The 24,230-nt window shown below is 39.3% G+C and overlaps 1 protein-coding gene and 2 long non-coding RNA genes across 3 annotated transcripts in view; 1 reads left to right on the forward strand and 2 right to left on the reverse strand.

Moving 5' to 3' along the window:
• Window positions 1-4,605, reverse strand: part of LOC117599904 (uncharacterized) — a 95,947-nt gene extending 91,342 nt beyond the window's left edge. The window contains exons 1-3 of the long non-coding RNA XR_008300595.1: window positions 3,619-4,605; window positions 2,691-2,792; window positions 2,249-2,332 (exon numbers count right to left, since the gene is read on the reverse strand). This is a non-coding gene — a long non-coding RNA (uncharacterized LOC117599904). The remainder of the gene's footprint in view (window positions 1-2,248; window positions 2,333-2,690; window positions 2,793-3,618) is intronic.
• A 369-nt stretch (window positions 4,606-4,974) lies between these two features.
• Window positions 4,975-16,363, forward strand: LOC128317101 (myosin heavy chain, fast skeletal muscle-like). The gene is made up of 40 exons (XM_053227135.1): window positions 4,975-5,134; window positions 5,374-5,586; window positions 5,738-5,881; window positions 5,965-6,121; window positions 6,236-6,263; window positions 6,520-6,631; window positions 6,714-6,806; window positions 6,913-6,976; window positions 7,225-7,323; window positions 7,481-7,584; window positions 7,669-7,807; window positions 7,891-8,009; window positions 8,097-8,246; window positions 8,334-8,504; window positions 8,605-8,911; window positions 9,076-9,143; window positions 9,638-9,725; window positions 9,844-9,961; window positions 10,062-10,185; window positions 10,491-10,627; window positions 10,709-10,964; window positions 11,046-11,288; window positions 11,596-11,772; window positions 11,871-12,016; window positions 12,107-12,197; window positions 12,280-12,669; window positions 12,924-13,050; window positions 13,131-13,249; window positions 13,369-13,565; window positions 13,674-13,857; window positions 13,946-14,111; window positions 14,222-14,346; window positions 14,430-14,738; window positions 14,815-15,018; window positions 15,107-15,232; window positions 15,321-15,491; window positions 15,595-15,699; window positions 15,778-15,873; window positions 16,000-16,131; window positions 16,241-16,363. The coding sequence occupies exons 2-40, from the start codon at window positions 5,386-5,388 to the stop codon at window positions 16,259-16,261; spliced, it is 5,808 nt and encodes a 1,935-aa protein (XP_053083110.1). The 5' UTR covers window positions 4,975-5,134; window positions 5,374-5,385; the 3' UTR covers window positions 16,262-16,363.
• Window positions 16,140-24,135, reverse strand: LOC128317103 (uncharacterized). Its single transcript, XR_008300601.1, has 2 exons — window positions 22,007-24,135; window positions 16,140-21,636 (listed from the first exon to the last, which is right to left on the reverse strand). It is a non-coding gene; the product is annotated as an uncharacterized LOC128317103 (long non-coding RNA).
• Window positions 24,136-24,230: the final 95 nt, after the last annotated feature.

Raw genomic sequence — 24,230 nt, forward strand, 5'->3', positions numbered from 1 at the left:
TGGCTATAGCGGTGTGTGCCCAGAAAATAAGCTCAGCTTGAAGTCGATCCGGGATGAAGAGATTGTTTGGGGGGCATGAACAAGGAATTTGTTGTCTGGGCGTGTTCAGGAAGATGGAAGAATTAACTCCTCCTTGCTCTTGTTGGGCTCAGTGGCTTGCATCTGCTTTTTTGTTCTTTGGACCAGACGAGTAAGACTGGTACACTGGAAACCTCAAAAGAATAGGGACCAGTGGGTTTGTCAAGGATTCAGACGTTTGGCTATGCGCAAGTATTCAAGGTTCTTACGATGATTGAAAATTACAAAAGGTTTGGCGGCCCCCTCACGCCAATGTCGCCATTCCTCTAGGGCTAGTTTGACGGCCAACAGGTCTTGGTCACTGACTTCATAGTTTCTCCCTGGTGGGCTATTGAGCTGAAGCCCCAGATGAAGCGCCGGTAAAAGTTGGCAAAGCCTAGAAATCTTTGTAGGTCTTTGACAGTGCGAGGAGCGGGTCAGTCTACTACAGCTGCTACTTTATACTGGTCCATGGTGACCCAAACTGGACTAATGATATAACCAAAGAATAAGATACTGCACAGATGGAATTCACACTTTTCTCCCTTGACATACAGCTGGTGGTGCAGGTCTCTTTGCAAGACCTAGTGGACATGTAGGACATGATCTTCAAGGGAAGGGGAATAAATCAAGATGTCATGGATATACGTTATGACATATTTACCCAACATGTCCCTTAAGAAATCGTTAATGAAACATTGGTACATAGAGGGGCTCTAAAGAGCCCCTATGGCATTACAAGGTATTCGTAGTGGCCCAAGGTGGTGCTAAAGCCCGTTTTCCACTCATCCCACTCTCTAATACGCTTGGTAAAAATGCTGTGTTAGGATGTTTTTCAGCACCAGGGACTGGGAGACTTGTTAGGATTGAGCGAAAGACAAGCAGATCAAAGTACAGGCACATCCTTTGTTTAAAACCTGATTAAGAGTGCCCAGGACATTAGAAGGGGGTGAAGGATCACTTTCCAACACACCAATGACACAAAAAACAGCCAAGGCAATACAGCAGTGGCTTTGAGACTTCATATATAGAACACACATCTGTGAACATCCTTGGGTCACCGAGCCAGAGCATGGACTAGAACCCAAATAAATATTTCTGGAGAGAATTTAAAAGAGTGATACGGTGATGCACCTCATCCTCCCTGACAGGTTTGCACAAATCCCCAAATCCAGGCTAGGAGCATTACACCCAAAAAGACTTAAGAATGTAATCAGTAAAAAGCACAGAGCAAAGTGAAAAAAATGAGGAAAAAGGAAGGAGTCTGTATATATTGTTTATATATTAACTATTTTTGGATACAGTATATACAAATGAAACTGTAATCTAAATACTCTTTTGTAGTAGGGGTCTGAAATGAGCAAAAACAATTTTTATATCACCTTCAGAAGAGGCCTTAATGACAAAGCTTCCTGAATCTAGGCAGAAATCTTGAGCCATTAGAACTCTGCTGTGTGAGTGTCTATATCTGTATTTATTCCTATTAAGGGCATAGCATTCTTGATATTGAGTTTCAATTTGATTCCAGTGTAACTCAGGAGCTTCTGCAAATGCATCTGCCAAAATATATTATTTTTCATTTTGGAAGTAGATTATAGTTATAGTGTGGTATTAAATCTGAGCCTTGGCCTTAACTTGATTCCCTGCTGATCAAGAGTAGAGCTATAACACCAGGCATTTCTCATAATGTGAAGAAATATAACCAAAATATAACTACATAAATACAAAAATTAAATTAGAAATAAAACATTATATAAAATATTCATGCTTTTAATGCATGACTATTTCAGATGATACAAGTAAGAAATCAGACTATGTAGTAATCGTGAAAGCATTACATAAACACTGATTTCATAAGTTTTATGCTTTCCAGGGTTGTTTTCTTTTTTGTTTGCCGAGAATGTCGCTGAAGACCACTCAATTACCTCATACATAAACTTGAAAAAAAATTACATATGCTACAGCTTCAAAACAGTTATGTTTTGGAATTACAAAGTGAATTAAAATGTGTCTGAGGTGTGCCTGTTTCATACCGACCAGATTTTTACAAAGATCAAGGCCTTGACTTGAGATGGCTTTTCAGGATGATATGTGAACTGACAAAGAGAGACCAGAAGCCTGGACAAAATCATTTATAAACTCCATCTAGATTAACGATGATTCAAATATCCATCAAAATGGCTGCACTCACATTATGACCTTCAACTGCTTCTTGAAGACACGAAGGAACGGATTGCCAGGGTAGAGCACAGGAATAATCTGATGCTGGCAGACACTGAGGAAATGAGGCCAAACAGGAGCTGCTTGAATGCTGCAATGCTGCTCTTTCAAGGTTATTTAGGTCAGCTCTGAAATTTGTAGTTATGTCACTGAATGATAAATGATCCTAATCACCTTCTTGATTTACTTTTCAACACTATAATACCATATAATAAGAAATTCACAGTTTCTATACATGTATCAGCCATCATCTGGTTTTATCATTTACAGAGTATAGTTTATTCCCTAGTAGTCTGGTAGCCTGTCTAACGTATAATGATCATTATCTCAACTCAAATCTGGTCTACTTTACTCTGTTCAGATGTAATTTTCACCTTCTATTGTGTACTGGAATCTAACTTTAGTGAAATTACCTTGCACATACATCCTGTCTCCAGATTCATTTGCTTCAGACAGCAAGGACTTGATTCTCAAAAGGAATTAGAGCACATCCAACACTATGACGCTGTGATTTTCTTGCAACAAAATTGAAATTCACAGACAGAGTTACAGAGCAAGGTATTTTCTAGCCTACAGGGAAAAATTCTCTTACCTATTACTATCAAAAATATTTGGAGCAAAAAGAAAGGGAACAGGATATCACACATTATCATGGAACGTAATAAAAATTAGAAACGGTGTCCTATTAAAATGATTAAGTAATCAGTAAACATTCTTTTAAAGTAATTAAATTAATAATTGATAAAGTTCCTTTTTATACAGCGGTTTTCTCAATAGAATACTTATACTTAAAAATGAGATAAACACATGCAAACTGCCATGTTGTGTAAAGTATTTAAAATTAGGAGAATTATACAAATTAGAATTTGAGAATTAACAGTTAGAATACTTCATCCAAAAAAGTCCTGCATGCCTCTAAAAATAAAAAAGGTGAAAATCAACATCTTGGAAATTAGCTGTTCCATTTTAAGAACATTCTGAAACATAGGAGTTTAAAAAAAATCCTGAGATTTGAATTTTATACATAAATGTATGTAGGTTTACATTTTCAAATACTTAAATATGTTTACAATTTTCAAAATATGACTTTACCACAATAATTGTTATGTTACTCAAATTAAAACTACAAAGGGACAGCTATCAAACTGCAATTGTGACAAAGCCAACAACAACATTCGCTAATGTGCTATAAAAGTGGTATAATCCATGCAGAAAAATTTATAGATTAATATAATTGACCATAAGCCCATGAAGCCATAAGCCTTTACTCTGAACCTAAAATCCCCATATTATACTGAATCCACCAAAAATTAGGTAAATTTGAACTCAAACAGGACTTACTCAGAGACTGCCTGAGAGCATCTGGGAAAGTTTTAAGGAGTCTGGCTAAACTCTTTTATACACACTTCAGTAGGGGACTAAAATTCTTGAGTCCTGAGACCACAGCTGATGTGGTTTCTATATCCGCATTAAATCCTAATAAGAAGGTTAAGCTAAGATAGGGTTTCAGAAATTAAATTTATGAATCCAGTTCATCACTGGCAACAACCTCCTTTTATTGCCTAGTAATTATCTGCCAAGGCGTACTAACTTTCATTTAATACTACATGTTAGAATATGGTATTGGAAACAGATCTTCGGATTTCTGAAAATAGTGAGGTGATTTGGCAACTTGCTCCTAGTGGGAAATGTAGTGTTTGAATGTGTGTCTGATACAGGGTGCATTACAGCCTCGTCTCTAGTGCTCCTGGGATAGATAAGGATAAAGCACTTACTGAACATGAATGAAAGAAAAAAAACTACATTAAATATTCAAGCACTTTGTTGGCATATCTGTACATGTACAAATATTGCTAAATTTCTGCATCTGTGGGCAGCATAGAATAGGTAGGGAGAAAGTCTAATAAAGCATGATTCACTTTGCTTCTGTATTTAGACCTTGAACTTGGAATTGAATCTTTTTGGCAGTTTACAAAGGACACATGATATTGCCAGTTTCCGTAGAGGACTGATACTTGTGCCATGTAAAAATATTTATAACATGAAAAGATTGCTGTGCCACTGCAACAGAACACCGGTGATAAACCTGATCTTGGCGTTCTTCAGTGCCAAACTCATTAAAAAGCATCATCTTCTTGTGACCTTAGAATCATTTTAACATAGTGTAGCATAGCCTAACAAACTTAAAAATAACAGTTCCTGAAGATTCTACTTGGACATGCAAGCGGCCACACTCATCCATCATTCAAAATTTTAAACAAAATTTGAAAAAAAAAATTAACATCGAGGTTGATCTATGCATTTAAATATGTGAAATTTTAATTACATAGGCCAACTTAAATTACTTAATAGTATCAAAACTAAAGAGTATTTATTACCTGATTTAATCGAAATCTGTCAAAGAAAAAAATAATTTCACAGATATTAACAATATAAGAAATGAAGCACTGCAGTAACCATTCCACAGAAGACTAATATTTCATAATATAATATGATACACAAACACACATCACACTCGATGTCCACTTAGGGAAGAAATACATCATGGTTGAATCCATGACCAAACTTAGCTGGTTGGTTCTGCTGAGTGAACATTAATATGGCTATATAAGACTGTCCTTCAAGGACTGAGGCTACCCCAAGCACCCTGCAAAGGTGAGAGATTATGTGTGTCTTAAATGTTAATGTTAATCATACTTTAAAAAAAAGTTTTTTACAGTTCTTTTTAAATTGTTCACAATATATCTAATTCTAATATAAATTTCAGGCACTCTCTAAAATCTCCTCTATTTTTTACAGTAACCAACGTGTGCCAGTCCTGTTCTGCCTTTAATTTCTATATTAATAATCAGCTAAGGTAAGGCATTACAAATATCATGTACATGAGAATGCTTCTGTTGAAAGATGGCTGAAAACAGCATAATAATATTAAGTTAATGTCAAGATTCAGTAAAGATTTTAATTGAAATCTAGAAAATTCACTGATGGTGTGAAAACTGTGCATATATTATACTGCTGTTCAGTACAGATATAGGTAACATGAAGTATCTCAAGTGAGCATGCTATCTGAATTAGAAGTATGGTTTGATTCCCCAGAAACTCGCCACCATGGGGGATGGAGAAATGGAGTGTTTCGGCAAGGCGGCCATCTTCCTCCGGAAGCCGGAAAGGGAGAGGATTGAGGCTCAGAACAGACCTTTTGATGCCAAAACTGCAGTATATGTGACTGATGCAGCTGAAATGTACGTCAAAGGTACACTGAAGAGTAAAGAGGGTGGCAAAGCCACTGTCGAGACTCTGGATGGAAAAGTAAGTGACAAGTATCAGACTGAATTAACCCTTTAATTCAACTATGCATGGCTATGTAGAGTATTTAAGCTCACAGAGGGTGAATGAGTCTGTAATTATGCTAGAACAAAGTGTGCTGTTCTGCAATATATCATATACTTTCATTCCACAGAGTGTCACAGTCAAGGAAGATGAAGTCCATCCTATGAATCCTCCAAAGTTTGACAAAATTGAAGACATGGCCATGATGACCCACCTCAATGAACCTGCTGTGCTGTTTAACCTCAAAGAGCGTTACGCAGCATGGATGATCTACGTAAGAATCACTCAACTATAAAAAGAAACACAAGAGAGTATGCTGACACAAATCAATGAAAATTTAATTTGACTCTCCTTCAGACCTACTCAGGGTTGTTCTGCGTCACTGTGAACCCCTACAAGTGGCTCCCAGTGTACGACGCAGTAGTTGTGGCTGGATACAGAGGCAAAAAGAGGATTGAAGCCCCACCTCACATCTTCTCCATCTCTGATAACGCCTATCAGTTCATGCTCACTGGTATGATATTGTCCAACCACTTTAACTGAATAAATGATGTTGGTAGGTTTACTTTCAAAAATGATCTCTTAAATGGGTACATAAATGATGCAACAATTCTCTTTATCCTTTTAGATCGCGAAAACCAGTCTGTCCTGATTACGTAAGTTCAAACTCATAGCTGAAAATTCTCATTTACCCTGGTGTTCCTTAGTTACAAACTTGCAAATAAAGTACATGGTAGTCCTAATTATTTAAAAGGTACTATAGCTCATATTTGACAGAAGTTCTATTTTACTTTGCCCTTTGCTCTACTTTTACATGACATTCACCTTTTTTCTGTACAATTTGGATTGGAAGTGCTGAGGCACTTTTTGTTTTCTAAAGTACAGACCATTGCTTTCTCATTTTACCCCCAGTGGAGAATCTGGTGCAGGAAAGACTGTGAACACAAAACGTGTCATTCAGTACTTTGCGATGGTTGGCATGTCTTCAGGGAAGAAGGCAGAGCCTACACCTGGCAAAATGCAGGTAAGTGAATTGTTTTACTACATGCAGCATCTATTAGTGTATCTGTCAGATTTCTGTTATAAACATCTGCTACTGTTGCTAGGGGTCACTGGAAGACCAAATTGTTGCAGCCAACCCCCTGCTGGAAGCTTACGGTAATGCCAAGACCGTGAGGAATGACAACTCCTCTCGTTTTGTAAGTATACACATAAGCTCTTGTAACCTTTCTTAAGACACAATAAGCCTGAATTAAAAACATATAAAAGTACATTGCTGTAATCTGCAATGCTTTTAACTTTTAGGGTAAATTCATCAGAATTCATTTTGGGCAAACTGGCAAGCTGGCCTCAGCTGATATTGAAACCTGTAAGTTTTTGTCATTAATTCTTGTATGCAGCTGCATGAATTCCTTGTGTCAGTTGGTTGATGTGCACACTCCTATAAGCATGACTAAACATTTGTGAAGAAATCTGCACTGGAATCAAACGACCAAGATTATCCACACACCTGTACAGAACAACTGAAACTTACGTTATATCGTGCATTTGAAATAAACCCATTAAAAACATCTTTCTGCAAATAGAATACTGAATGCATTATAAAAAAATTAACAGATCTGCTGGAAAAGTCAAGAGTCACTTTCCAGCTGTCTGCTGAGAGAAGCTACCACATTTTCTACCAGCTCATGACTGGACACAAGCCAGAGCTGCTTGGTAAGGAAACTTCAAATTCATAATACTACTGGGTCTTTTTACATTAGCTACAATATTCAGCAGGTCAACTAATGAATGAATGAATGACAAAAGAAAGAACTAACAAAAAACAAATTAATTAATTAAAATTTTTTGATTAAATATTTGTCCAACACAGAGGCACTGCTCATCACCACCAACCCCTATGACTACCCTATGATCAGCCAGGGTGAAATCACAGTCAAGAGCATCAACGATGTGGAGGAGTTCATTGCCACAGATGTAAGCAGAATTTTTAAAAAACATTTAAGGAATTAAAAAATGTAACTTGTTCTAAATTTGTCCCTCTACTACTTTCCACCATAGACGGCCATCGACATCCTCGGCTTCACCGCTGATGAGAAAATTAACATCTACAAACTGACCGGTGCTGTGCTGCATCATGGCAACATGAAGTTCAAGCAGAAGCAGAGGGAGGAGCAGGCTGAGCCTGATGGCACTGAGGGTACATTTAAAAAACATTCACAAGATTTATTTAGAACAAGTAACCTGAATTTTTAGTGACTAACATGGCTTTCTTGACTTCAGTTGCCGATAAAATCGCCTACCTTCTGGGCCTGAACTCAGCTGACATGCTGAAAGCTTTGTGCTACCCCAGAGTCAAGGTCGGAAACGAGTTTGTGACCAAAGGCCAGACTGTACCTCAGGTAATGTCTCATTATTTACTGTCAGAAGACAGAATTAAAGTTCGCCTTATCCCCAAATGACTAAAACTCAATGTATAATATTTTCAGGTGAACAACTCTGTCATGGCCCTTTGCAAGTCCATCTATGAGAAAATGTTCTTGTGGATGGTCATCCGTATCAATGAGATGTTGGACACAAAGCAACAAAGACAGTTCTTCATTGGTGTGCTGGACATCGCTGGATTTGAGATCTTTGATGTAAGTAATTGTTTTTCGGTATGATGGGAGTTCTGTTGGTTTTTACAATACTTTGGCAATGTCTAATATATTAATCTACTGTAACAGTTCAACAGCTTGGAGCAGCTCTGCATTAACTTCACAAATGAGAAACTGCAACAGTTTTTCAACCACCACATGTTCGTGCTGGAACAAGAGGAGTACAAGAAAGAAGGTATTGAGTGGGAGTTCATTGACTTCGGTATGGACTTGGCTACCTGCATTGAGCTTATTGAGAAGGTAAGTTATTATGGGGTCAGTAATACCATCAATGTTATCAACAAAAGATTTTCAATACTAATACAGCAGTGATCACTCATGAAAAATCTGTCACCAACAGCCAATGGGCATCTTCTCCATCCTTGAAGAGGAGTGCATGTTCCCCAAGGCTACAGACATGACCTTCAAGAACAAGCTTCATGACCAGCATCTTGGAAAATGTGCCTGCTTCCAGAAGCCAAAGCCTGCCAAAGGCAAAGCTGAGGCTCACTTCTCCCTGGTGCACTACGCCGGCACTGTGGACTACAACATTAGTGGATGGTTGGACAAGAACAAGGACCCACTGAACGACTCTGTTGTGCAGCTGTACCAGAAGGCAGCAAATAAACTGTTGTGCCACCTGTATGTAGCCCATGGCGCTGCTGATGGTAAGCTTAACATTGATCAGGTTAATAATTCTCCTTATACAAGCACAGATTAAGCTGATAATCAGACTTTTTACCTTCAGTAATTAAGATGCTTCTGGACTGTGAAAGGAAGAGTATAGTAGGATAAGAGAAACAATAACTGACTAATTTTTATTTGTCAACAGCTGAAAGTGGTGGAAAGAAAGGCAAGAAGAAGGGTGGTTCCTTCCAGACTGTCTCTGCTCTGTTCAGGGTGAGACCAGTTTAACAGAAACTATGTTAACATGCAAAGGGTAAATGAATGCATTCCACTTGAAGAGTCCACATTTTACATATATACTCATCTGTCAAAGCTGCCATAAGAGATGTAAGAGTCCTGTCAGAGTGTAACCAACATCAGTTTCACATCATACCAGAGTTTACAATTCCTTTGCTTGTGTATTTAGGAAGGCCTCATTATTCTGCTTCAAAAATATTATTTGGATTCCCATCTGAACTCCGTCCATCCTCACAATTCATTTTGACGTTTTAAAATCTGTAACGTGTAATGTTATATTTGTTTCCCAACCATGTGTTTTGCATCCACCATATAGTTCAGCATTCTTGCACAGAATTTATGCAAAGATTAAAAAGTATACTGGTTTACTCTATTACAGTTTAGGTGTCAACAGGCTATTGTTATTATTATTATTATGATTGCTGTTGTTGTTGTAGTTGTTGCTAAACTGCTAACTGCAATACTCACAGGAGAACTTGGGCAAGCTGATGACCAACTTGAGGAGCACCCACCCTCACTTTGTGCGTTGCTTGATTCCAAATGAGTCCAAGACTCCAGGTGGGTGGTGTTCTTATTTTCCAAGATTTTTATTAATAAAACACAAAAAAAAAATATGTGAATGTCCCTGACTGTAAGACTTGCTACTATTTTTATACGGTTACACTGGACACCCTAGGTCTGATGGAGAACTACCTGGTCATCCACCAGTTGAGGTGTAATGGTGTGCTGGAGGGTATCAGAATCTGCAGAAAGGGATTCCCCAGCAGAATCCTCTATGGTGACTTCAAGCAGAGGTCATTTATTTAGTCACGGCATTTCAACATTTGTGATATTTTTAAAAGTATTAAGAATTAATTGATTTATTACCTATACAATTTAACTATTTGAAAACAGGTATAAAGTCTTGAATGCCAGTGTCATCCCAGAAGGCCAATTCATTGACAACAAGAAAGCTTCAGAGAAACTCTTGGGCTCTATTGATGTCGACCACACCCAGTATAAGTTTGGACACACCAAGGTACCCATGAAATCTGACTTCTAAGAACAGAGTATAATACAGTATAAAACACATATGAAGGACAAACAGTGACTTAAGATTGTTTGTCCTTCAGACAGGATTTTCACAGGATCATAACTAATTTTCAACCTAGTTTTAGAACTTTACCGGAAATTTGAGTGAACAAGTTTTGATGCATGATCTGAAATAATTGTTTACAATAATTTAATAATAATGAATAAAATAAATGAATTAAAAAATGTAAATATCCAGTAAACATGATGTAGTTTGATGTAGTTTTATATTTCCATATCTAATCTTGGTAGGTGTTCTTCAAAGCCGGTCTGCTGGGTACCCTTGAGGAGATGCGAGATGAAAAGCTAGCAAATCTGGTGACCATGACTCAGGCTTTGTGCCGTGGCTACCTCATGCGGAGGGAGTTTGTCAAAATGATGGAGAGGAGGTATATTCAATTTTGTTAAAAAAGAAAAAATACAAATACCACATTCAATTCACTATAAATTGAGCTGAACTCAAATTCCAGGGAATCCATCTATTCCATCCAATATAACATCCGCTCATTCATGAATGTGAAACACTGGCCATGGATGAAGCTGTACTTCAAGATCAAGCCTCTTCTCAAGAGTGCAGAGACTGAGAAGGAAATGGTTGCCATGAAGGAGGACTTTGAGAAAATGAAGGAGGACTTGGCAAAGGCACTGGCCAAGAAGAAAGAGCTTGAGGAGAAGATGGTGTCTCTGCTACAGGAGAAAAATGACCTGCAACTGCAAGTAACAGCTGTAAGTATTTCAAGTCTTGTTGGTATGTCTCTGTAGAAGAGAAAAAATAAAATCATGATAATAAGCTATCTGATTCAACAGGAAACAGAAAACCTTGCTGATGCTGAGGAAAGGTGTGAGGGGCTCATCAAGAGCAAGATCCAGCTTGAAGCTAAACTCAAAGAGTCAAATGAGAGACTGGAGGATGAGGAGGAAATCAATGCTGAGCTGACTGCAAAGAAGAGGAAACTGGAGGATGAGTGCTCTGAGCTGAAGAAGGACATTGATGATTTGGAGCTCACCTTGGCCAAAGTGGAAAAGGAGAAACATGCCACTGAGAACAAGGTGTGTGTGTGTTGCAATGCACTGTAATTTAACAGGTGCTATACTCCATACTTGTGTGGACTCAGTGACTAAAATCCAGACTGTGATTATGGTTAAATCTTTCACACTCCACTGTTGTGGATCGGAGTGGTATTATCAAGTGAAGGGGTAGTAACTGAGATTTAAAATATACCTACTAGAGGTATTAGAGTGCGTATCTTCCATGCTAAATGTGCAGGTAAAGGTATATCCTATTACTCACAAAAACAAAACAAAAGGTACCAGGTATTTACCTAGTAATACACTGATCTGAAATTCTTTTGCACAGGTCAAGAACCTCACCGAGGAGATGGCATCTCTAGATGAGAGCATTGCCAAGCTCACTAAGGAGAAGAAAGCCCTCCAAGAGGCACACCAGCAGACTCTGGATGATCTCCAGGCAGAGGAAGACAAAGTCAATACTCTGACCAAATCAAAGACCAAGCTTGAGCAACAAGTCGATGATGTAAATATTTGTACAATATTTAAATTATTATTTAATATTTAAAAGGTTTAGCAGTCATCATAGTCAGGAGTATTAATATGGTTTTCTATAAAATATAGCTTGAAGGTTCGCTAGAACAAGAGAAGAAGCTGCGTATGGACCTTGAGAGAGCCAAGAGAAAGCTTGAAGGCGACTTGAAACTGGCCCAAGAGTCCATAATGGACCTGGAGAACGACAAGCAGCAGTCTGATGAGAAGATCAAAAAGTATACAACAACTCATGATACAAATAAAAAAAATCAAACTGCACTGAAATCTTTAAAAATGTAATTGCATCTGTCATTTTTGCCACATAGGAAGGACTTTGAAATAAGCCAGCTACTGAGCAAGATAGAAGATGAACAGTCTCTGGGTGCCCAGCTTCAGAAGAAGATTAAAGAGCTCCAGGTACTACTTCTGCGAGAAATAATAAAAATTGGGATTGTCCTGTAAAATTAGAATGTCTAAGGTATGAAAATCGAACTTTCAGGCTCGCATTGAAGAGCTGGAGGAAGAAATTGAGGCTGAGCGTGCAGCTCGTGCTAAAGTTGAGAAGCAGAGAGCTGATCTCTCCAGGGAACTTGAGGAGATCAGTGAGAGGCTAGAGGAAGCTGGAGGTGCCACTGCTTCTCAGATCGAGATGAACAAGAAGCGTGAGGCCGAGTTCCAGAAACTGCGTCGTGATCTGGAAGAGTCCACTCTGCAGCACGAAGCCACGGCTGCTGCCCTCCGCAAGAAACAAGCTGACAGTGTTGCTGAGCTTGGAGAGCAGATCGACAACCTTCAGCGTGTCAAACAGAAGCTGGAGAAGGAAAAGAGCGAATATAAAATGGAGATAGATGACCTCTCCAGTAACATGGAGGCTGTGGCAAAATCAAAGGTATTTACGGTTGGCATTAAGATACAAAAGCAGAAACTGAAAATAAGAAAATAAATATTGTACAATCCTTATAATGAACGACCATTTGTTTTAAATTAACAACTAACTGGAGAGATTGGTTTTTCATAACTGATTAATTTTCACACTATTTACCCACTATTGCAATACCCACTATTATACTATTTACCACAGCATAGCCAATTTCATGTTTTTGCTACAATATTTGTATTTTATACACATGGTTCTTTTCCCAGGCTAACCTAGAAAAGATGTGCCGCACCCTAGAGGACCAGCTGAGTGAACTCAAGGCTAAGAGTGATGAACATGTTCGTCAACTGACTGACGTCAGCACACAAAAAGCACGCCTCCAGACTGAGAATGGTAAATTAATTCAGACTAAACCAGAAAATTATGCAATGACACGATCAATTCTGGTAACATAATTTACAATTACATTTAAGGTGAATTTAGCCGTCAGCTAGAGGAGAAGGAAGCACTTGTTTCTCAGCTGACCAGGGGAAAACAAGCTTACACACAGCAAATTGAGGAACTCAAGAGGCAAATCGAGGAGGAAGTCAAGGTAGAACATGGACAGTTTGATGCAAATCTGACAAATAGATTCTGCAAATAGCATGTACACACCCCAGTAAGAACATATTAATAAGAACAAATTTAACTAATTTTATTGTTTGCTTCTAGGCCAAGAACGCCCTGGCTCATTCTGTCCAATCAGCTCGTCATGACTGCGATCTGCTCAGAGAGCAGTTTGAGGAAGAGCAGGAGGCCAAGGCTGAGCTTCAGCGTGCACTGTCCAAGGCCAACAGTGAGGTGGCTCAGTGGAGAACCAAATATGAGACTGATGCCATCCAGCGTACTGAGGAGCTTGAGGAGGCCAAGTAAATGGAATTACAAGACCGAAAAAAAAACCCTATATAAATCTTATAATATATAAAGAATGTTAACATAACCAAACATAAACTAAAGATCGTACATTCTTTTTACAGGAAAAAGCTTGCTCAGCGTCTACAAGACGCAGAGGAATCCATTGAAGCTGTGAACTCCAAATGTGCTTCTCTGGAGAAGACCAAGCAGAGACTGCAGGGTGAAGTGGAGGACCTCATGATCGATGTTGAGAGAGCCAATTCCCTGGCTGCCAACCTTGACAAGAAACAGAGGAACTTTGATAAGGTCTAGCATCTGTCAACTGAAGGTGGTCTACTAGGCAATGTTGATTTGTAAAGTTAGAATAGAATGTAACTGTCCTCCCCATTTTCAGGTCTTGGCAGAATGGAAGCAGAAGTATGAGGAAAGCCAGGCTGAACTGGAAGGAGCTCTGAAAGAGAGTCGCTCTCTCAGCACTGAACTCTTTAAGATAAAGAACTCTTATGAGGAAGCTCTGGACCATCTTGAGACCCTGAAGAGAGAAAACAAAAATCTGCAGCGTATGTTAATCAAATATAACTCCACGTATTTTTTAGACTCACGGTAAAATACTGGAAATTATTATATAGATATATAGAAGGACATTCAACTGGATTTTTCTTCCCCTCAGAGGAGATCTCTGACCTGACTGAACAAATTGGGGAGACTGGAAAGACCATCCATGAGCTGGAGAAGGCAAAGAAGACAGTGGAAACCGAGAAATCAGAAATCCAGACTGCTCTTGAGGAAGCTGAGGTAAGACATTACATGAACAGCCCATACATGAAGATTACAATGGCTCAACAACAAGTTGCTTAATTTTCAACATACTTCTTTAGGGCACACTTGAGCATGAGGAATCTAAGATCCTTCGTATCCAGCTTGAGCTCAACCAGGTTAAGAGTGAGATTGACAGGAAAGTGGCTGAGAAGGATGAGGAGATTGAGCAGATTAAGAGAAGCAGCCAGAGGGTGATTGAGTCCATGCAGACTACTCTGGACTCTGAGGTCAGGAGCAGGAATGATGCTTTGAGGGTCAAGAAGAAGATGGAGGGAGACCTGAATGAGATGGAAATTCAGCTGAGCCATGCCAACCGCCAGGCTGCTGAGGCCCAGAAACAGCTCAGGAATGTCCAAGGACAGCTCAAGGTGCACCTCCAAACTTTTACTTCTATGGTTAAATATATCCTCAGGCATCAATTAACAATGATTCCTTTCACATCAGGATGCCCAAGTGCACCTTGACGAGGCTGTCAGAGGACAGGAAGACATGAAGGAGCAGGTGGCCATGGTGGAGCGCAGGAATAACCTGATGCTGGCAGAGATTGAGGAACTCAGAACTGCACTGGAGCAGACAGAGAGAGGACGCAAAGTGGCCGAACAGGAGCTGGTTGATGCCAGTGAGCGTGTGGCACTGCTGCACTCTCAGGTTAGCTGTGGCAGAGTCAAAAGTTGCTGTCCATTTCACATTGCTTAGTAAATTATGATAATGGTTTTCATGTGTTTCATTAAAACAGAATACCAGTCTAATCAACACCAAGAAGAAGCTTGAGGCTGACCTGGTTCAAATACAAGGTGAGGTGGATGATACTGTCCAAGAGGCCAGAAACGCCGAAGAGAAGGCCAAGAAGGCCATCACAGATGTGAGTGTTCAAGAACATAGATTTTGCACCAATGTCCTTTACAAATGCATGAAAAGCAAACCTGACACTTCCATGACTCATACACTAGGCTGCCATGATGGCAGAAGAACTGAAGAAGGAGCAGGACACCAGTGCTCACCTGGAGAGGATGAAGAAGAACCTTGAGGTTACAATCAAAGATCTGCAGCACCGTCTGGATGAGGCTGAGAGTCTTGCCATGAAGGGTGGAAAGAAGCAGCTCCAGAAACTGGAGGCTAGGGTACGTTGAACTCATTATACTGTGAAAAGAAATATACAGTGCGTTTATTCGTAAGATGCTTTGTTCTCTAACCCACAATCATAACATGAAATGTCTCTTCTAGGTGCGTGAGCTGGAATCTGAAGTTGAATCTGAGCAGAGACGTAGTGCTGAATCTGTTAAAGGTGTTCGCAAATATGAACGACGAGTGAAAGAGCTCACCTATCAGGTATAACATGTACTTAGGTACATGTAGATTATATAACTGCAAGCAAAATAAAATCTAAATTAAGGTTAATCTCTTCAGACTGAGGAGGACAAGAAGAATGTGATTAGACTGCAGGACCTTGTGGACAAACTGCAGCTGAAAGTGAAGACCTACAAGAGGCAGGCTGAGGAGGCTGTAAGTTTCCGAATGGATTGACTACACCCTACATTCGCTATGTCCAGTATATCAGTTTGCTTGCCTGAGTCCAAATATACTCTGTATTACCAGCACTAACTGTGATGATGTCCATCACTATCACAGGAGGAGCAAGCCAACACTCACCTGTCGAGGTACAGGAAAGTGCAGCATGAGATGGAAGAAGCTCAGGAGCGCGCTGACATCGCTGAGTCCCAGGTCAACAAGCTGAGAGTCAAGAGCAGAGAAGTTGGAAAGGTATGTGCTTTTTATGAAATTTTATTTCAATTGTAGAATTTTTTTTTAAAATAAAAACCTTGTACATACTTAAAATCCAACTTTTATAATAATGTATATAACTTTTTAGAGCAAAGATGTGGCTGAATGAAAGATGAAGACCAACATCACCGGGCACCAACAAGCAACCATATAATATGTTTCTTGTTAATGTCCATGCATAAGCTAAATAAATAAATTTGCATCAAATATATTCAAGTCCTTGCATCTTGTTTACCTGGGAAAAGTCACTAAAGCAGACAAATTCAGATAGAGACTGAAATGGAAAATGAAGAGAAAGGTGTGAGTGATATACTTAATTATACTTTGTGCCATATTATTTTGTAACACACCATCATCTAGATACATGCACCATGCACAATAAAAACTTTTAAAACAAGCAACGGTTGTGACTCAAACATGTTTCCTAATCATCAACACATGATAGCAGTATGATAATGACCTATAAGGCATGAACAGCAGCCTCTAGAACTGACTTATTTGTGTTCTAAAGTGTAGGCATTTGTTTATTCTTTCTACCCCCAGTGGAGAATCTGGTGCAGGAAAGACTGTGAACACCAAACATACCAGGCCAATATTTTGGTTTGGGTACACACTGAAGACATTTGGGACTGAGATCAAATGATGAATGAGACAATAGATCAGAATTTCAGCTTTCATTTCCTTGATATTTACATCTTGATTTTGTATTAACATTTAGTATGAACACACTCATTTTTCAAGGGAACAAAAATATTGGAACATGTGACTGACAGGGGTTTCTTGTTGCCCAGGTGTGCCCTCTTAGAATGATTGTTTAAACAATTAATTGTTCAGAATGTTCTACTCTTGGTTTGAGCCCTGGGTTTCACCTGTGAAGACTGCACTTGTTGTTAAAAAGGATAAACCAACATTAAGACCAGAGAGCTGTCTATGGGAGAAAAGCAAGCTATTTTGAATCTGTGAAAAGAGGGAAAAGCATTGGATATAACTCAATGCGATCAGTCCAATTTGTTGTACTGTCCTGAAAAATAAACCACTGTTGGACAAACAACCAGATATGGAACAGGTCGGCCAGGGAAAACAACAGCAGTAGATGAAAGAAATATTGTGAGAACTGTGAAGAAAAACCTGAAAACAACCACAGGGCAGGGGTGAAGGTATCACAGTTCGAAAAAGACTTCAAGAGCAGAAATATAGAGGCCATACCACAAGATGCAAACCACTCATCAGCAGTAAGAATTCGAAAAGCCAGAAGTCCTAAAGAAATATAGCGATGAGCCACAAAAATTCTGGAACCAAGATTAACCCCTACCAAAGTGATAGAAAGGAAAAAGTGTGGAGAAAGACAGGATCTGCTCATGATCCAAAACACAAACGCTCATCAGTCAAGCATTGCAGAAGTAGTGTCATGGGGCGGGGGCTTGCAGGGCTGCCTCTGGAAATGGTTCACTAATATTTTTTGTAGTAACTGTCATGTACTGGAGGCATAGACGGAAGCAATTGCAGGTAAGGCAGCTTTAAGAAAAAAAAACAAATCCAAATCACCAATCAAGATCAAAGTCCAGAAACAGGCACAGGTGGGTAGATCAGCAAACATACTAAACTAGGAAAGACAGAAATCAGAAACAATAAAGGGGCTGTGTCAAAAACCAGGGAAAACAACAATAAACTAAGACTTGGTGTACGAGGACAAGCTGAGCACATACTTTGCAACCTGTATGTGACTGAGAGTCTCTATAGAAAGTGTCCTGTTTGTGTGTGTAATTGTGAACAGGTGTGCTCAATTAGGAGCTGGGTGACTGTGAATGAGGGAGCATGTGAGTGATCTGTGGAGTGTAGTCCGAAGAGGCCATGATGTCTGCTGGGAGTTGGAGTCCTTGATTTGTTGTGATATGACAGTCCCCCCTGAAGGGCTCACTCTGAGAGCAAAGTTCCTCCTGGGCCTCCCCTTAGGCCGTGGACCAGGACGCTCAGGATGGCTTGATGCCTCCAGTACAATCCAGCATTGTTCCTCTGGGCCATAACCCTCTCATTCGACAAGGTACTCCAATGGGAGTTTAGAATAGATCTTACCAGGTAGGCTGGTTGGCCTTCAATATCCAGGGGATCAGGGGGGTTATTGGGAGGAACGTCTGTGGCTAGAGGGCAAGGGACAACTGGTTTGAGTCAGGAGACATGAAAGGAAGGAGCTATGCGACTGTGACGAGGTAAGTCAAGCTTGTAGGTAACTTCATTTATCTGTCTCAGAATCTTGAATAGGCCAGTGTACCTGGGGCTGAGCTTCTTACAGGTGTGGGGTTGTCTCAGGTCCCGGGTAGAGAGCCAGACCATGATCACCTGATTGGTAACGGGGATGTTCACCAGGCAGTTTTGTGCGCCTTGAAAGTGAAAGTGAAAGTGAAGTGTCTTGTGGCCAAGTATGGTGACCCATACTAGGAATTTGTGCTCTGCATTTAACCCATCCAAATGCACACACACAGTAGTGAACACACACACACACACACACCATGAACACACACCCGGAGCAGTGGGCAGCCTTTTTTGCTGCAGCACCCGGGGAGCAGTTGGGGGTTCAGTGCCTTGCTCAAGGGTCTCACCTCAGTCGTGGTATTGAGGGTGGAAGAGAGCGCTGGTCATTCACTCCCCCCACCCACAATCCCTGCCGGACCTGAGACTCGAGCCCACAACCTTCAGGTTCATCTTCGGGTCGCAAGTCCGACTTTCTATCCATTAGGCCACGACTGCCCCCCTTCTGCCCATGGTAGGAACTGGGACCAGTCATCAGGGTTAGCTGCACAGAAGGTGCGGAGAAATCAGCTCTTGGTTTGCTCGCTCTACATGGCCTTTTGCCTGTGGGTGGTAGCCCGAGATTAAATTTACGGTCACCGCCAGTTTCTCCATGAAGCTTGCCCACACCAACTGTGAACCCCAGTCGTTGACATTCTCCTCCGAAATACCAGAATATCTGAATACATGGCTAAAGAGAAGTTCTGCTGTGGTAAAAGATGAGATGGTGGGAAGTGGAACTAGATGTAGGGATTTGGAGAAGCGATCAATCACTACTAGGATCGCTGTTTTGCCTTGTGATTCTGGTAAGTCTGTGAGGAAATCTATGGCAATGTGTGACCAGGGCCATTGCAGTGTGGGTGTGTGCCCAGAAGATAAGCTCAGCTCGAAGTCGATCCGGGATGAAGAGATTGTTTGGGGGGCATGAACAAGGAATTTGTTGTCTGGGCGTGGACAGGAAGATGGAAGAATTAACTCCTCCTTGCTCTTGTTGGGCTCAGTGGCTTGCATATGGGTCAGAGCATCTGCTTTTTTGTTCTTTGAACCAGAACAGTAAGACTGGTAAACTGGAAACCTCAAAAGAATAGGGACCAATGAGCTTGTCAAGGATTCAGACGTTTGGCTATGCGCAAGTATTCAAGGTTCTTACGATGATTGAAAATTACAAAAGGTTTGGCGGCCCCCTCACGCCAATGTCGCCATTCCTCTAGGGCTAGTTTGACGGCCAACAGGTCTTGGTCACTGACATCATAGTTTCTCCCTGGTGGGCTATTGAGCTGAAGCCCCAGATGAAGCGCCGGTAGAAGTTGGCAAAGCCTAGAAATCTTTGTAGGTCTTTGACAGTGCGAGGAGCGGGTCAGTCTACTACAGCTGCTACTTTATACTGGTCCATGGTGACCCCATCTGGACTAATGATATAACCCAAGAATAAGATACTGCACAGATGGAATTCACACTTTTCTCCCTTGACGTACAGCTGGTGGTGCAGGACTCTTTGCAAGACCTAGTGGACATGTAGGACATGATCTTCAAGGGAAGGGGAATAAATTAAGATGTCATGGATATACGTTATGACATATTTACCCAACATGTCCCTTAAGACATCGTTAATGAAACATTGGAACATAGAGGGGCTCTAGAGAGCCCCTATGGCATTACAAGGTATTCGTAGTGGCCCAAGGTGGTGCTAAAGCCCGTTTTCCACTCATTCCACTCTCTAATACGCTTGGTAAAAATGCTGTGTTAGGATGTTTTTCAGCACCAGGGACTGGGAGACTTGTTAGGATTGAGCGAAAGACAAGCAGATCAAAGTACAGGCACATGTTTTGTTTAAAACCTGATGAAGAGTGCCGAGGACTTTAGAAGGGGGTGAAGGATCACTTTCCAACACACCAATGACACAAAAAACAGCCAAGGCAATACAGCAGTGGCTTTGAGACTTCATATATAGAACACACATCTGTGAACATCTTTGGGTCACCGAGCCAGAGCATGGACTAGAACCCAAATAAATATTTCTGGAGAAAATTTAAAAGAGTGATACGGTGATGCACTTCATCCTCCCTGACAGGTATGCACAAATCCCCAAATCCAGGCTAGGAGCATTACACCCAAAAAGACTTAAGAATGTAATCAGTAAAAAGCACAGAGCAAAGTAACAAAATGAGGAAAAAGGAATGAGTCTGTATATATTGTTTATATATTAACTATTTTTGGATACAGTATATACAAATGAAACTGTAATCTAAATACTCTTTTGTAGTAGGGGTCTGAAATGAACAAAAACAATTTTTATATCACCTTCAGAAGAGGCCTTAATGACAAAGCTTCCTGAATCTAGGCAGAAATCTTGAGCCATTAGAACTCTGCTGTGTGAGTATCTATATCTGTATTTATTCCTATTAAGGGCATAGCATTCTTGATATTGAGTTTCAATTTGATCCAATCCAGGGTAACTCAGGAGCTTCTGCAAATGCATCTGCCAAAATATATTATTTTTCATTTTGGAAGTAGATTATAGTTATAATGTGGTATTAAATCTGAGCCTGAGCCTTAACTTGATTCCCTGCTGATCAAGAGTAGAGCTATAAGACCAGACATTTCTCATAATGTGAAGAAATATAACCAAAATATAACTACATAAATACAAAAATTAAATTAGAAATAAAATATTATATGAAATATTCATGCTTTTAATGCATGACTATTTCAGATGACATAAGTAAGAAATCAGACTATGTAGTAATCGTGAAAGCATTACATAAACACTGATTTCATAAGTTTTATGCTTTCCAGGGTTGTTTTCTTTTTTGTTTGCCGAGAATGTCGCTGAAGACCACTCAATTACCTCATACATAAACATGAAAAAAAATTACATATGCTACAACTTCAAAACAGTTATGTTTTGGAATTACAAAGTGAATTAAAATGTGTCTGAGGTGTGCCTGTTTCATACCGACCAGATTTTTACAAAGATCAAGGCCTTGACTTGAGATGGCTTTTCAGGATGATATGTGAACTGACAAAGAGAGACCAGAAGCCTGGACAAAATCATTTATAAACTCCATCCAGATTAACGATGATTCAAATATCCATCAAAATGGCTGCACTCACATTATGACCTTCAACTGCTTCTTGAAGACACGAAGGAACGGACTGCCAGGGTAGAGCACAGGAATAATCTGATGCTGGCAGACACTGAGGAAATGAGGCCAAACAGGAGCTGCTTGATGCCAGACAGTATGTGGCAATGCTGCTCTTTCAAGGTTATTTAGGTCAGCTCTGAAATTTGCAGTTATGGCACTGCATGATACATGATCCTAATCACCTTCTTGATTTACTTTTCAACACTATAATACCATATAATAAGAAATTCACAGTTTCTATACATGTATCAGCCATCATCTGGTTTTATCATTTACAGAGTATAGTTTATTCCCTAGTAGTCTGGTAGCCTGTCTAACGTATAATGATCATTATCTCAACTCAAATCTGGTCTACTTTACTCTGTTCAGATGTAATTTTCACCTTTGGATTGTGTACTGGAATCTAACTTTAGTGAAATTACCTTGCACATACATCCTGTCTCCAGAGTCATTTGCTTCAGACAGCAAGGACTTGATTCTTGAAAGGAATTAGAGCACATCCAACACTATGACACTGTGAAATTCATAGACAGAGTTACAGAGCAAGGTATTTTCTAGCCTACAGGGAAAAATTCTCTTACCTATTACTATCAAAAATATTTGGAGCAAAAAGAAAGGGAACAGGATATCACACATTATCATGGAACATAATAAAAATTAGAAACGGTGTCCTATTAAAATGATTAAGTAATCAGTAAACATTCTTTTAAAGTAATTAAATTAATAATTGATAAAGTTCCTTTTTATACAGCGGTTTTCTCAATAGAATACTTATAAATATTTAAAAATGAGATAAACACATGCAAACTGCCATGTTGTGTAAAGTATTTAAAATTAGGAGAATTATACAAATTAGAATTTGAGAATTAACAGTTAGAATACTTCATCCAAAAAAATCCTGCATGCCTCTAAAAATAAAAAAGGTGAAAATCAACATCTTGGAAATTAGCTGTTCCATTTTAAGAACATTCTGAAACATAGGTGTTTAAAAAAATCCTGAGATTTGAATTTTATACATAAATGTATGTAGGTTTATGTTTTCAAATACTTAAATATGTTTACAATTTTCAAAATATGACTTTACCACAATAAATGTTATGTTACTCAAATTAAAACTACAAAGGGACAGCTATCAAACTGCAATTGTGACAAAGCCAACAACAACATTCGCTAATGTGCTATAAAAGTGGTATAATCCATGCAGAAAAATTTACAGAGAAATAATATAACTGACCATAAGCCCATGAAGCCATAAGCCTTTACTCTGAACCTAAAATCCCCATATTATACTGAATCCACCAAAAATTAGGTAAATTTGAACTCAAACAGGACTTACTCAGAGACTGCCTGAGAGCATCTGGGAAAGTTTTAAGGAGTCTGGCTAAACTCTTTTATACACACTTCAGTAGGGGACTAAAATTCTTAAGTCCTGAGACCACAGCTGATGTGGTTTCTATATCCGCATTAAATTCTAATAAGAAGGTTAAGCTGAGATAGGGTTTCAGAAATTAAATTTGTGAATCCAGTTCATCATTGGCAACAGCCTCTGAACTTTGATTGCCTAGTAATTATCTGCCAAGGGCGTATTAACTTTCATTTAATACTACATGTTAGAATATGGTATTGGAAACAGATCTTCGGATTTCTGAAAATAGTGAGGTGATTTGGCAACTTGCTCCTAGTGGGAAATGTAGTGTTTGAATGTGTGTCTGATACAGGGTGCATTACAGCCTCGTCTCTAGTGCTCCTGGGATAGATAAGGATAAAACACTTACTGAACATGAATAAAAGAAAAAAAACTACATTAAATATTCAAGCACTTTGTTGGCATATCTGTACATGTACAAATATTGCTAAATTTCTGCATCTGTGGGCAGCATAGAATAGGTAGGGAGAAAGTCTAATAAAGCATGATTCACTTTGCTTCTGTTTTTAGACCTTGAACTTGGAATTGAATCATTTTGGCAGTTTACAATGGACACATGATATTGCCAGTTTCCTTAGAGGACTGATACTTGTGCCTTGTAAAAAATATTTATAACATGAAAAGATCGCTGTGCCTCTGCAACAGAACACTGGTGATAAACCTGATCTTGGCGTTCTTCAGTGCCAAACTCATTAAAAAGCATGCTCTTCTATGTTAGAATCATTTTAACATTGTGTAGCATTCGAACTTAAAAATAACAGTGCCTGAAGATTCTACTTGGACATGCAAGTGGCCACACACATCCATCATTCAAAATTTTAAACAAAATTTGACAAAAAATTTTAACATCGAGGTTGATCTATGCATTTAAATATGTGAAATTTTAATTACATAGGCCAACATAAATTACTTAATAGTATCAAAACTAAAGAGTATTTATTACCTGATTTAATCGAAATCTGTCAAAGAAAAAAATAATTTCACAGATATTAACAATATAAGAAATGAAGCACTGCAGTAACCATTCCACAGAAGACTAATATTTCATAATATAATATGATACACAAACACACATCACACTCGATGTCCACTTAGGGAAGAAATACATCATGGTTGAATCCATGACCAAACTTAGCTGGTTGGTTCTGCTGAGTGAACATTAATATGGCTATATAAGACTGTCCTTCAAGGACTGAGGCTACCCCAAGCACCCTGCAAAG

The sequence above is a fragment of the Pangasianodon hypophthalmus genome, chromosome 20 (genome assembly GCF_027358585.1).
Source record: "Pangasianodon hypophthalmus isolate fPanHyp1 chromosome 20, fPanHyp1.pri, whole genome shotgun sequence".
Lineage (NCBI taxonomy): Eukaryota > Metazoa > Chordata > Actinopteri > Siluriformes > Pangasiidae > Pangasianodon > Pangasianodon hypophthalmus.